General features: G+C 48.9%; 6 protein-coding genes across 6 annotated transcripts; 4 read left to right on the top strand and 2 right to left on the bottom strand.

Annotated features, from left to right (window-relative positions):
* Positions 1-3: 3 nt before the first annotated feature.
* Positions 4-1,480, top strand: COCCADRAFT_9025 (uncharacterized protein; the record flags this gene model as incomplete). The annotated part of the gene is made up of 2 exons (XM_007718873.1): positions 4-106; positions 162-1,480. The coding sequence occupies 2 exons, from the start codon at positions 4-6 to the stop codon at positions 1,478-1,480; spliced, it is 1,422 nt and encodes a 473-aa protein (XP_007717063.1).
* A 961-nt stretch (positions 1,481-2,441) lies between these two features.
* COCCADRAFT_9024 (uncharacterized protein) lies at positions 2,442-3,146 on the bottom strand (the record flags this gene model as incomplete). The annotated part of the gene is made up of 4 exons (XM_007718872.1): positions 2,442-2,510; positions 2,567-2,791; positions 2,852-2,984; positions 3,037-3,146. 4 exons carry the CDS (start codon positions 3,144-3,146, stop codon positions 2,442-2,444), a joined length of 537 nt encoding a protein of 178 aa, XP_007717062.1.
* A 2,194-nt stretch (positions 3,147-5,340) lies between these two features.
* On the top strand, positions 5,341-6,804 carry COCCADRAFT_30149 (uncharacterized protein; the record flags this gene model as incomplete). Its single annotated transcript, XM_007718871.1, has 2 exons — positions 5,341-5,403; positions 5,521-6,804. The coding sequence occupies 2 exons, from the start codon at positions 5,341-5,343 to the stop codon at positions 6,802-6,804; spliced, it is 1,347 nt and encodes a 448-aa protein (XP_007717061.1).
* A 160-nt stretch (positions 6,805-6,964) lies between these two features.
* Positions 6,965-9,735, bottom strand: COCCADRAFT_108641 (uncharacterized protein; the record flags this gene model as incomplete). The annotated part of the gene is made up of 3 exons (XM_007718870.1): positions 6,965-7,936; positions 7,990-9,538; positions 9,590-9,735. The coding sequence occupies 3 exons, from the start codon at positions 9,733-9,735 to the stop codon at positions 6,965-6,967; spliced, it is 2,667 nt and encodes an 888-aa protein (XP_007717060.1).
* Positions 9,736-10,230: 495 nt separating this feature from the next.
* On the top strand, positions 10,231-11,217 carry COCCADRAFT_40874 (uncharacterized protein; the record flags this gene model as incomplete). The annotated part of the gene is made up of 1 exon (XM_007718869.1): positions 10,231-11,217. The coding sequence occupies one exon, from the start codon at positions 10,231-10,233 to the stop codon at positions 11,215-11,217; it is 987 nt and encodes a 328-aa protein (XP_007717059.1).
* An 828-nt stretch (positions 11,218-12,045) lies between these two features.
* Positions 12,046-12,681, top strand: COCCADRAFT_40873 (uncharacterized protein; the record flags this gene model as incomplete). The annotated part of the gene is made up of 1 exon (XM_007718868.1): positions 12,046-12,681. The coding sequence occupies one exon, from the start codon at positions 12,046-12,048 to the stop codon at positions 12,679-12,681; it is 636 nt and encodes a 211-aa protein (XP_007717058.1).
* Between the last annotated feature and the right edge of the window lie 437 nt (positions 12,682-13,118).

Raw genomic sequence — 13,118 nt, 5'->3', positions numbered from 1 at the left:
AAGATGCCTTTGCTGGAACTGCCGCCTGAGATATTCAAAGATATCACTAGTTTCTTAGTGGGCTCAGAAGGGCTGAAGCATGCCGTGAAGTATCGTGGGGTTTGCAGTAAGTTTGATAAAAAGATTCCCAGACGTTAGGACAATAAGGCTAAGAAGTCTAGGAACTTTCAAGCAATACATAACAGCAGAGTCGTACGAGCAGGCTACTATGGTACCTCTTGACGAGCTTTTTGGGAGCCAACAACTCAAGAATATCCTTCATTCCCAGCGTGCTCTTATCCTCACCAAGCGGACCATTCGTCGCATGGACAAAAATAACATCGTTTTCGACTTTGTTCGAAGATGCGTAGACTTTGCTTTGTCGCAGGGTATAAAAACGAAAAAGAGCCAGGAGTCACCACGCTTTCAGTGCACTTTCAGAATATGGACCATGCTGATCGCATTGTGGCCCGTCTCTCTGGAGTCACGGCTGAAAGGCAAAAAGGACTCAACCGCATTGGTACTAATCCCAAAGATGCAAGCCATCACGCCTGCCATCGCAGCAGCATTTAACGACTCCGATACGTTGCTTCAACACGTTAATACCGGCTCGCACCTGCTTAAACCTGCATACAAAGCATTGCCAAATGCCCTCGATGCTGCAACGATCTCTGGATGCAGCAGATCCCTGTCTACTATTATCACATGTCTTCTCAGACAAGCGAGAGGTGACAGTGCCCCGGGTCAAGGCAAGGTATGCGATGTTGCTCTCGCAGTTGTTAGCTCATTACGATTAGCTATTCGATTACGTAAACCAAGGGCGGCGCACGTATTGTTTGACTATATAGTCGGTAACAAGATGCTCTTGCTGTCAACTTCAAACAATCTCGCGGATGATTTACTCGAATATTGTATAAAATATACCTACCTTGCCTTACTTCCAAGGGTTTTCTGTCTCAGATACGGATGCTTCATTACCTCGATAGAGGGTGCAGTCAGGAACTGGATCGTCAATTCTGACGATTATCATCATCTCTATATATATGGTGGTGTGAAGACTCTGCAGTTCTTTCTCAAGCACAAGATTGTGGATCCCAACACGCACAGCCCTTATTCCCCTACCAGAACAGACATCACACCTCTCATGCTGGCTTTGAGGAACAAGCGTTATGATCTTACTCGCGTCTTGATTGAGAACGGTGCGGACGTCAACGCAAAGTCAAAAGACGGGACTGGCGAATCAACACTGATGTTTGCTGTCGAACACGGATATTATCAAGATGTTCAGTTTCTTCTCGTTCGCGGGGAAAGCTCTCTCACAAAATCTGTATACGATGAAGCTTACAAAATCGCTTATAACAATGGTTGGGGCAGATGTGCAATGCTCATTGAGAAAGCAAAGAAGCAAGGCGCTGAGTCTATCCGACACTTGACATTTCGGAACAGACATGTAGACGAGAAAGGAGAGTTACATCTAGTGTGGTTAGGTTTGGATGATTAGATACAGTATGGCAGGGTCTGGCTTTTTGAGTCCGTGGATAGCAACTTGTCACATCGGAGGCACTAGGAGTCTAAGAGATACTTTGGGCTGCACTCTCTTCTTGAGAATAACACCTGATCTGTACTACTCTGCATGACCACTCCCCTGTTCTACAGGGAAACGGCGAGATATCACCACATTCGAGAATAATAATCTGCTTTAATCATCACATTCATCCCTTGAGTAATGGTCATAGTGCGTGAGACCAAGGTGATGTGAATACCTCCGTGATGATTGGTATTATATTCTCTCCGAAGAACAGACGACTGTGCAACTAGTTCCCAGAATACCCTTTACCCTATATGGTTACATGAACAAAAGTGGATTTGTCGTGTTCGGCGTTCAACTTGACAAACTCACGGTGGAAATATGGTCAAATGAAAAACAATCTCGCGTTGGGTTCTTCGAGAATCAGTTTTTCATCATCCAAGGAAATGCTTGTGGTATATACAATGGACGTACATGTGGCAAATGACGCCAAGTTTTCGGTCTGGTTTTAACAATTGATGTGGGGGTTTGTGGTGGAACTGCAAAAACAGCTGGAATATGATCTTCACAATGCCACTGCCGAAGCGCAGGTTGATAGTAGTCGAGAGATACTGTCTTTACGATTACTTATTGGGTTATATCTGAATGTTTGCGGCGAAGCAATCATCATCACATGGATATTGGTGAGAGAGAAAATCATATAACTATGCTTATTTAAAAACGATAATAAAAGCATGTATTGAGAAGATAATTATCCCGAAGCACACCACTCCCACTCTACTCTAGCAAAGAAAAACAAGTAGTCTAACTATCTAAAAGGCCGAGGACCAGCTCATCGCATCTGAGAAACTCCATCGAGCACCAGATCTCTAAACTCTATACTCGTAAATCTATATGCATCAAAGCCCGCTGATCCCCCTCACACTCTCCTCCCCTAACCGCGCTTGGGGCAGTCAATGAATCCACCATTAGTGTGGCACTGCTTGCCAACAAGATAAGCCCACTATTTTCCACAAGTTAGCCAAGTCCCTCCGATCCTCTGAATCAATCTGCACTTACGTTCTGGAATCCACCATCACCCTGACGAGTAAACGTCTTGGGTGAGCTAAACAACACAACATCAAAGGTAACATCCGTGCCAACCGCCGCATGGTACTTAGTCGAGACCACGTTCTGGTAGCCGGGGCCCTCGAGCTTGTAGCCGACGTTGCAGACGACGACGTTGAAGCCGGGGTAGCGGGCGTGGACGTCAGCGACGATGCGTTGGGTGAATTGCTTGCGGCGCTGGAAAGCGGGGTTGGTTGTTAGATATGTTTTTTATGCTGTGTGAAGGGGGGGGCTTACCTCGATGTCGTCCCTGATGCTGTCGATCATTTTGACCACGCGGGTGGCGATGTCGATGACGACGGGGGCGATGGCGGCGGCGGCTGCGCCGCCAGCGGGCGAGCGAGCGACGTTGGGAAGGTCGTTGGTGGCGCTGGGGTGGGGTGTTAGTAGGAGTGAGGATGGAAGGAGGGAGGTGGACGCACCGGAGGGCCAGGCCTTGCTCGACGGACATGGTGTCGATGTTGACCATTGGGGTAGCGAAGACGGAGGAGCCCACGGCGAGGAGGGTGAAGAGGGAGGCGATTTGAACCATCTTGAAGGATTGAAGGTTAGACTGGGTCTGTTGTTGAAATGATTGTGGTGGAAAGAGTGGAAGGTTGTTGAGTGTCTGAATGAGTGACTGTGAGATGCTGTGTGAGATTCTTCTAAAAGAGCGGTTTTTCATCTATTTAAATACTTTTTTCTGTCTCTATCATATCCATTATCTGATTTGAAGCTCGAGCTTCTAGGACTGATTCACCGCCTCCATAGGGCTGCTGTAATTTCCCCTTGACATTGGAGCACCTAGTCATAGCGTTGATACTGTGATATCATGACACTGACACTTTGTCTACCTAGTGCACTCAAACGTCAAAACTTTACATATTAGCCTTCTGCAATATCAAGGCAAAGCTAAACTGTCTCATTTCCTTAGCGGCCTAAGGTTGTGTACTGACGCTGTAGTTCAAATCCTAAATATCAAAGATCGAAGACGCGGATCGATTCCACTTGCGTTATGTCCCATTGCCTATTATCTTTCATTCGTTCATTAAGAAAGAAACATGTCAGGCACACAAGCTGTTTAATTTTAGCAAGGCTGCACCATCCCTAGGTTACGACGACTCAACCAGATCTAATTGAAACTTGCAGGACACAATCTCGGCCCTGCGATTTTGAGTTTAAGGCTGTGTTAGTTGCATTCACAGTACGTAAAAAGACAGATGGCGTAGCTACACCGCTACTGCCATTTACAGATTTCTCATGCCAGATTCAGCGATGATGGATAAAGCTTTGAGATGCACAAAGTCAGTTACGAGCGGAATTCTCAATATCATAGCAGTTGTTTGGATGACTGCCTCTGAGGCAATCTCTGTATGATGTGAAGTGTTGAATAGGCAGATCCCGTTCTATCCGCAGTTCGCTGAGCTCAGACGGCCCGACCCTAAGTGCATCGTCAGGTGCCTCAGAAGCTGTTGCTGTCAAGCTAATATTAAGCTGCGGAGATTTATTAGACGAAAGCTTATTTTCTATGTTTGAACGTCGTAAGGCTGTCTGCCTCTAGCGCACGCGCTAATCACTAAAGTTCTGTGGCTGTATCATCTAGTACGCCAGCCGTTTTTCTACTGGTTAGTACGTAGACTAACTTTGCGGTAGTGGCTTCCACAAGCGAGTAGTAGGCAATTTGCTCGTATAATCTGAAGTATTTTCAGTGCTGTCGCTCAACACTCATACCAAGGCCGCACTAGAAGCAGTGACTTATGATATTGAGTTTCACACAGCCCGCGAAACCGGACGATGATATCATTGAGAAACCTTACTTTCAGCTTCTACCACAAGCGACTGTCTCACCGCCCTCTAGAAGATTCTTTAGACCTTCTGGCTCTTCCGCTTCATTATTAAACTTTGCATCATACATCGTGAAACTCGGAACAAAGACACATGCAGGGCAAGAGAAGTGACCCTTTTCTACTAGTCATATTTGCACGGACCAATCACGATTAGATGTCGAAATCAATTTCACCCTATATAAATTCTTGACACTCTCTGTATAACTTATCTGTATAAAGACCGAAAGTACTACACTTATGCCCATCTGCAACTGCCTCGTGGTTGCAAGTACCCGTGGTCTTCACGTGTAGGAGACGCTAGCCTGACATGGCTCTTCAGGAAGTAAGTAGCCGGATCAAACCATGTCCAACATCATCTCAAATTACGAAAAAGGTCTCGACAAGCAGCTTTTATCAATCTCCGAAATGGGTAAACGTGTTGATTCTCACAAGATGATTCCTTTCCGCAGTTTTTATAGCTAAGCAGTGCGTGGTGTTAGTGTTATTAAGGAGTTGCACTGTTGTGGTATGGGCACTTTTTATCCGGCTATTTTGGCTCCCCAAGAAGCATGCATGCAGCCTATGGCTCCCTTGGCATCGATAAAACGTATTGTAGCAGTACATAGGGTTTCTCAATGTAAACCAAACGTTATGTGTTCGTGCAACATAAACTACTTGATGTGTTTTCTGTGCAGCTAGATATGTCACGACGTACCCCTAAATAAGCACAATGTCGAATTCGGGAAGGCAATTTCTTAGATGATGAGTATTCGGGCCTCATCGCTTTGCAATGATCAGTCATGATCAGTCATTTGGAGAGGCTGGGAAGGGACCAAGTCATGTGCCCCGCCATTGGGCTGTCTTGGCCAACTACTATGCAAAACACATATACACCATCCTGCATGAACACACCAATCCAGCATGAAAATCATCGAACTCCCCTGTGAACTTGTGGAGCGCATCTTCGAGTATCTTGTTAGCGATGTCAGCCCACTTTTTGCTTCGCAATACCGCCTTGTTTGCCGTACTAACACCTTTCTTAAACCACTATAAGTCCATGACCCGCTGACTTGCATAGGGCTATTCGCACATGAAATCCAGGAACAAATCCTCAAGCGCCAGCCACTCATTGCGTATTCCGAAGATAGACGCAAGCTGAGGGACCCGGCAGACCGTCACATTACCATCGCTATTGACAATGCACGCTTTGACAAACTCTTCGCGCAACATGGCAACACCATAATCGGAAACGAGGTCCTCCGCAGACAGCAAGATGATTCGCTCCCAGGCATCAAGTACCTGAGAGACTTGGTGGATGCCGTTCTGAACCTTGAGGAAAGCCCCGTGACTGATGACCTGCGCAAAAAATACACCATGGAAATCTGTCACGCTGTATCGAGCAGAAACGCCAAAGGACTCCGCTACTTGCTCTTCTCAAACTCTCCCATGACCAAAATGTGGCCATCCGTAACTTTCACCCTCCCCTCCACCCTCGCCGCAACAAAGCAAAACGCACGCCTCATGGAGCAAGCTCGCGATAAGCCCGCTATCCTCCGCATAGGCAGGTCTGTGCTCCCTAGCCCCCTCGAAACAGCATGTGCATGCGGCAACGTCGACCTGGTCCGCCAAATCTTGCAACTCGAGTCCGACCAGACTTCGAAAGAAGCCTACGGCGAGACTAGCCGGCGATGCATTTCGCAGCAGATCCCGCAACTGAGCGACTGGGTCGCGCTGTGCATCTCGATGCGAATGGGTCAGTGGGAGACGGGCAAAATCTTTCTGGACCGCTTCCACGCCGGACCGAATGTAAGAACGTGCAGACGGTTTGGCACGCAGCGATTACTCGAGGAAGCGATAAAATACCCAGATAGGGGCTTTGTACGCGAGATCCTGGACCAACGGCAAAAGTACGGCGGGTGTCTGACTAAGAGTGAGATGCGGTATATCTACAGTTTTGGCACGCCGTCTGTTCTACGGTTCTTGATCGAGAAAGAGTACATTGATCCGAATTTCTGCGGCGGAAAAACTCCACTGAGGTGGGCCGTGTATTATCAGCGCTATGACCTCGCGCGTGTGCTGCTCCAGTATGGCGCGCGGGTCGATGGCGTGCCGCTGGACGGGAAGCCCGTTACTGCTCTTTGTCGTGCCGCAAGGACGGGATACCGAGGTACCAGTGATAAGCCCTTGCCAGGTGTCAGATTTCTTCTCGAAAATGGAGCCGACCCGGCCTTGGTAGAAGAGCAAGTACCGTGGCCGGACGCCGAGTTTATATTGCAAAAGGCGAGGGAACACGGAAACGAAGTGGCTTTGCGTCGCGAGACGTGGGAAGAATATCAGAGAGCAAAGTCGGGGGAAAGAGAGCCTGTTCTAATAGACCTATCATAGAGTATCCCCAGATATCTCAACTAAGAGTCGACTGTACCGATGGAAGAATAATACCCCGTATCCCAGAACAATCTTCGAGTCCAGCACATAAAAAACGCCGCGTTCTCCATTCAAGCATACAGTGGATATCAGAAACACAGCAAATCGTACAATAGTTCCTTTAGTACTTCTCCTCCAACCTGGCAGTCATACCCGTCACTGTCACACGTCTGTTCTCTTCCTTCTCCAAGGCATGCAGCTCGCGCTCCAGCTCCTTCTGCACCGTCGCATTTTGGACGAGAGTAAGCTGGTCCAGAACCTTTGCGATGCCTTCCTCAGTCTGGCCATTGAATAAAGTCGCAAGATCTGACTTTGTAGCTACTGCGAGTTGATCCTCTAGCGCCTTTAGTACCTTGGTATTAAGATCAGAGACGGCCTTCTTGAATTGTTCTTCTTCAGCCGCCTTCGCTCTCTTGGCCGCTTCCTTGGTTTCGTCAATACTGGCTTCCCCTGCCTTGCGCTTCGCAGCCTTCATAGCTTCTTTCTTCGCCTTAGCTGCTAGGTAGCGAGCTGAGTGTCCTAGTGCGCGTCCGTCCTTGGTAAATGGCTGCTCAATATTGAGCGGAGGAGCGGTGAAGAAGAGCACGCGACCCTTCTCGTCACATTGGAACTGCTCACGGATTTCAGGCGGTATACTATTGTTCGCGTGATCGGCCATGACATAGACTTCAACAGGTTGCGGTGCTTTGTAGTTGGGAGGCATCTGCTGGAGGTACGGTTGTTGATAGCCCGGAGTAGGCCGCGGCGTCTGGAAGGACTGCATAGGTGCTGTAGGCTGAGGTGTGAAGGGAACATGCGGCGTTATTGGCTGGTAAGCAGGTACCTGAGGTGCCTGATGGTGCATGTGCGGTGCGGGTGACTGAGAGTGAGCATGATAATGTGTCGCATGAGTCGGAGTGTATGCGGGAGGCACATGATGTTGCTGTGGTGTTGGTGCAGGCATTGGGGTGAGGGCAGGTGGCTGAGCTATAGGATAGTTTCTTGATGCTTCGAAGCCATGCGCCGAAGGAGTGGGCAAGCTTGGCGTCGGCATCACGGGCGCAGGCGGTGGTGTTGGAGACGGTGGTGGAGTGGGTCTGGGAGGTGGCGAGTCCTGGAATTATTGTGAGTGACAGTGTGTAGTAGTATGAAGTTCCGGTCACTTACCTTTGGGTCGCGTGGACGACGATGAACAGCGCCAATCTTCGGAGGCGCATTCTCAGCACCCCACTCTGGCTTTGGGAGATCGTCGTCCTCTTTTTGATCATCTTTGAGAAGGTAGGCAATCGGACTAGGCACCTTTTTCAACTTTCGCGGCGCGTCGAACAAATCCATAACGTAGTCCTTGTCTCGTACTTCATCAGGGAGACAGCTAGCCCAGGTCTTGATCTTATTGAGCTTGTGATTTTCCTCGTTGTACCTGGCTTCGCAGACGTAAATCTCTTTGTCTGAGGGGAAGTCGCGCGGGCGGCCCTTGTTGTATCTCGTTGTGAACATGACGAAGCAGCGATCTACAACCTCATCAATACGGTGATCTCGATACTGGCCAGTCTTGACAACTTCGTTCTCGAAAAAGTGCTTATCGAAACGATGCACGGTCTGCTCTGGACGGTAGTACCAGCAGGCATTCACCCACTGACCACCACTAGCGTCTTGCCATGTACGATAAATCTGAGCGACGATGGGTTTTGTGAGGTCGTTCGCGTTCTGGATGTGGACCCAATCGCCAACCTTCCATAACTCTCCGTTATGAACGATGCCACTAGGCATAGGTATGCGTCCTTCTTCCATGACATACTCGGTGTCTGGCTTCTCTTTCTCAGCTTTTGCGACCTTGCGCGCTTCCTTTTGAAGGTGCACAGCGTCTTTGTAAATCTGGCTATCCTCCTCGTTATATTGCTTCGCATTCTCAAACATAAGCTCCACATCTACCATGAAGTGATCTACCGAGTTGTACTTCTTCCGCTTCAGCTTGCGCTTCAAAATGTCCATGGCCATAGGGTTCTTGATTTCAGAGTGGTATTCGGGCATAACCGTCTTGTCAGGGACACGCTCGAATGCGCTGACCATAAGCTTGTTCTGCTGATTACGAGGCTTCCGGATGGCCTTCATGATAGCTTTGATTCGTGCCTCCATAGGCGTGTCAACCCGCGGCGGACGTCCGCGTTTTTTCCGGGACTCTGGATCGTCGTTTTTGGCGTCCTCCTTTGCCGCTCTTGAGCCTCCTTCGCGCTTGGCGTTAGCTGCTGTGGACCGCGCAGGCCTTCTCCTTTTGCGCTTCCCATCGTCCTCTTCGTCCTCGTCATCATCTTCTTCGTCAACTTCGAGTTCTTCCTCGTCATCTTCCTCCTCTTCCTCCTCTTCGTCTTCTGGCAGTAGCGGATCCTGTTCCGGAATCTCGCCTAGAAAAGGTAGAGTCGCAATATCCTCAGATACAATCTTATCGTCAACAAGGCGCTTAAGCTCGCGCTCAATGACCTTCTTTACTTCAAGCGCATCGACATAGGCCTGCGAGTCCTGTCTGTTGTACACTTGCGCATTGTGAGGTATGAGAGCCAGGTCGCGGACGAACTCGGAAAAGTTCTTGTATTCCTTTTGTCCGATCTTGGATTTGATAGTGCTGAGGGCCATGGGCTCTTTGATGATGTCGTAGTAGTCGGGCACGGCGCGCTTGTTCACTTTGCGCTGGAAGAGTTTTGTGGGGTCATAGGTGCCACTGGAGATATATCAGTACTGGCACATGATCTTGCCAAGATCAATCACTCACTCGTCAATCCTGTAGTCGTAGACGTTCTTCAGCAAGTTGGCCATGGCCTCCCATTCTTGCTCCGTCACCGTGGAAGTTGCCCCAGAGGATTCGGCCGTCTCGGTTGTGGGCACCGGCGTTGAACTCGGCGCGCGTGCGGACGCCATTGCTGCGATGGATCACCTGGTGTTGTGGTGTTGCGCCGTCGTCTCCCTTTGGTGTTGGCGTTGTCGCGTCGTGGATACAACGTCGCGACTGGAGCGGAGCGGCAGCGGCATTACGATTATCCGAGCATGCCTGTCGCACATCTCCGCCTCGGCCAACTCCAGGGTTTCCGAACATTCACTTGCGCCGTGCCACTTGTTCGCGCCAACTGTCGCTTCTTGCGAGTAATGCCGTAGCTGACAAACTACATATGCTCTCCCTACAATAACATCCACAGTGCCTGCTCCTGCGTGAAGATATTTCTTTTCCACCTGCCTCCTACTCGCCCATCGCAACTTGCTACCTGTGACAACTGCACCGCTGCGTCCCACCAAAGCGCCCCACTACTTCCACCACTCCACGCCATTCGGTCTCTTATACTTGTAACAGCTGTCGCCACCCAGCATATAGTCTTGCGCATTTCTGTCCCGCAATTGTCAGTACCAAGCTCTACCGCCATGCCCATTCGCCTCCGATTACGAGCGCCCAACGGCACCCATACCCTCTCCCTCGACGATAATGCCGCCGTCTCCGACCTTCTATCATCTATCAGCGAAAAGACGGAACTCCCACTCTTCGAATTGAAATGGAACCACCCACCCCAGCCGCTCGATCCTTCACTATACGGAATGTCTACGCTATTGAAGGACATTGACCTTAAACTTAATGGCGCCTCCATCATCGTCATTGGCAAAGCTACTGGCGATCCAAGTGAACGGAAAGCAGAACAAGAAGCCCAGTCTGCTACATCTCAGTCAGCACCCCTGTCGTTACAACGCAAGCAGAACTCCGCGCTCAAAGACACTCCCGAAGTCCCTGTGCCCGAACGTGCTGGCACCATTGTCCTGAGAGTGATGCCGGATGATAACTCATGCATGTTCCGAGCTCTTGGAAGCGCCGTTCTCTCCGACTCACTGGATGCCATGACCGAACTTCGGTCGATGGTCGCCCAAGCTATACAAAGAGACCCCGAACAGTACAACGAAGCAATCTTGCAGCGGTCTCCCGACGAGTACTGCAAATGGATATCATACTCGGACTCATGGGGTGGTGGAATTGAGCTCAGTATTCTCTCTCAAGAATTTGATATCGAGATTGCCAGTGTCAACGTGCAGGACAACCGTGTAGACCGCTTCAATGAAGGTCGACCACGCCGCTGTATCCTTGTATATTCCGGTATTCATTACGACACTATCGCTCTGGTTCCGCGTGGAGTTTCGCCTCAAGATCCTTCTCAAGACATCAAGCTTTTTGATCCCAATGATGATGTCATCCTCGAGGCTGCACGGGAACTCTGTCGCCAGCTGCAAAAACAGCATTACTATACAGATACCCAGAAATTCGACATCAAATGTAACACGTGTGGCTGGAAGGGAGCTGGAGAACGGGGAGCGATCCAGCACGCGACAGAGACCGGACATAGTGACTTTGGTGAGGCAAACTAAGTGTCCACTACCATCAAATCCCAAAGGGTTGTATTTGGCATTGTTATCACTGCTAGAAGGGTATAGATTGTGAATCACATATAAATTTCTCATGTTGTGTTGCTGTTCAACTTTCAACAGTGGTTCCAATAGGCGAAACTGATTTATCAAGAACCATTGCATTTTCAATTGCTGTAAACACTGCGCGATGGTATTCAGAGGCATTTGTCATGCTTCTTCAAACGATCACTTCTTTGCGTGCATTTCCGTAAAGTTCTCTCGTTCCCAAGTTCGTAGTTGAATGTTTGTTTACGATCGCTCTTTCCTCCGTTGACTGTTGACTGTGACGTAACCGTCCACCTTGTTCCAACGCTTCTTGTGAATCTGAGCTACCTCACCTCACCTTTTGCTGGAATATCTTCGCAGGCTTTCATCTGGGTATTACCTTCACCTCTCGCCGAGCTATAACGACTGGTCTTCACTTCCACATCCGTATTCCGCTAGCACTTCACTAACAACATGTTTAGACCGGGAAACGAACTGCTCCTTAAGTCGACTTATGCTCGAGCACCTTTTTGCTGGAATTTTAGAAGATCTTGCCGAAAAAGGTCGCACCGTTTCTCACGACTGTATGTATCGTTGAGCTTTTACAGCAATCAATCGATCGTCATTCGGTGCTGACACTACACTGTAACATTTTCAGTTAAAATGTCTGAAACACCAGAGAGGCCGAAGGCAAAGCGCGCACGAACCATGGCCGATATGAAGTTCCGCAAAGAATCACCATCGTAAGTGATTTATGGGCAGGGAACATTGATCAAACGGATGTATGCTAAGGCTTGCAGCATCATGGGCGAAACCGTTCCTGTATTGTTTAAAGGCGAGCAAATCCATGTGCATAAAGAGGTCCTGACCTCTACCTCGGACTTTCTCAAGATTGCCATGAAGCCGGAATGGCGTACCGATGAGAACCGCCCGATCGACCTGACCGAAGAAGATGCCAAAGCCGTTGAAGCATACTGCCGATGGCTTTACTCGCACACAATTCCTTGCCATGATGATATCCTGTACACCACCAGACTCCTATGTCAGCTCTTTGTCCTTGGTGAGAAATTGCTGGACCAAACGCTCAAGAACGCGGTCTTAGCCATGATGATTGAGGGGGCTCAAACCAATCATAGATACCTTTGCTCAAGACCTTTGGTCAAACTTATTTATGACGGAACTCCAAAGGGCTCGCCAGTACGCCGCCTCATGGTTGACTTATATGTATACATTGCACATTCTGTCTGGCTCAGCCCCCATGATTGTGCCTCTTTTCGGGGGACTGACTTCTTGGAAGAGTTGGTACCAGCTTTGCTAAGTGCGCGGCCGCAACCATCTTTCGAAAAAGGACGACCATGGGTAGTTCGGCCCGAGTCCTACCGTGAGGGAGCATTTGCCTATGGAAACAATGTCGAAACTGGTTCGACAAAAAGCACCTGAGAGAAAACAAGAAATCTCTCGAGGCTGGTGGGGCTATCGTCTGTACACATACACATACATATATATAACGTACGTGCGGCAGTGTTGTTGAAGGGAAAGAATGGAACATCATGGCACCTTGAAACCATGAACTCATCTCTCAGCAGCTATCATGATATCACAGAATAATTCTTACGCTCTCTACACAATCCCCCGAGCACTCAAGTGGCCCTCAAAGTCGCTAATGAACAAGGAGATGTTGCCAAAGAGTTAATTGACGGCGGTGACGAAACAATCAATATTACGGCTAAAAAGCAGCATTATATGTTGGAAGCTAATATTCTTAAGGAGCAAGTAATATAAAAGATCAGCTTCAACCACTACATAACGCAGCTTGTAGAAAGGTACTAGGAGTGTTTAAAACAGCTCCAGCTATCCCAACAAGTATCGAAGCTAGC

The sequence above is a fragment of the Bipolaris zeicola genome (genome assembly GCF_000523435.1).
Source record: "Bipolaris zeicola 26-R-13 unplaced genomic scaffold scaffold_261, whole genome shotgun sequence".
NCBI lineage: Eukaryota > Fungi > Ascomycota > Dothideomycetes > Pleosporales > Pleosporaceae > Bipolaris > Bipolaris zeicola.
Note: the sequence above shows the minus strand (reverse complement) of the source record. Positions and strands in the feature narration are given on the sequence as shown.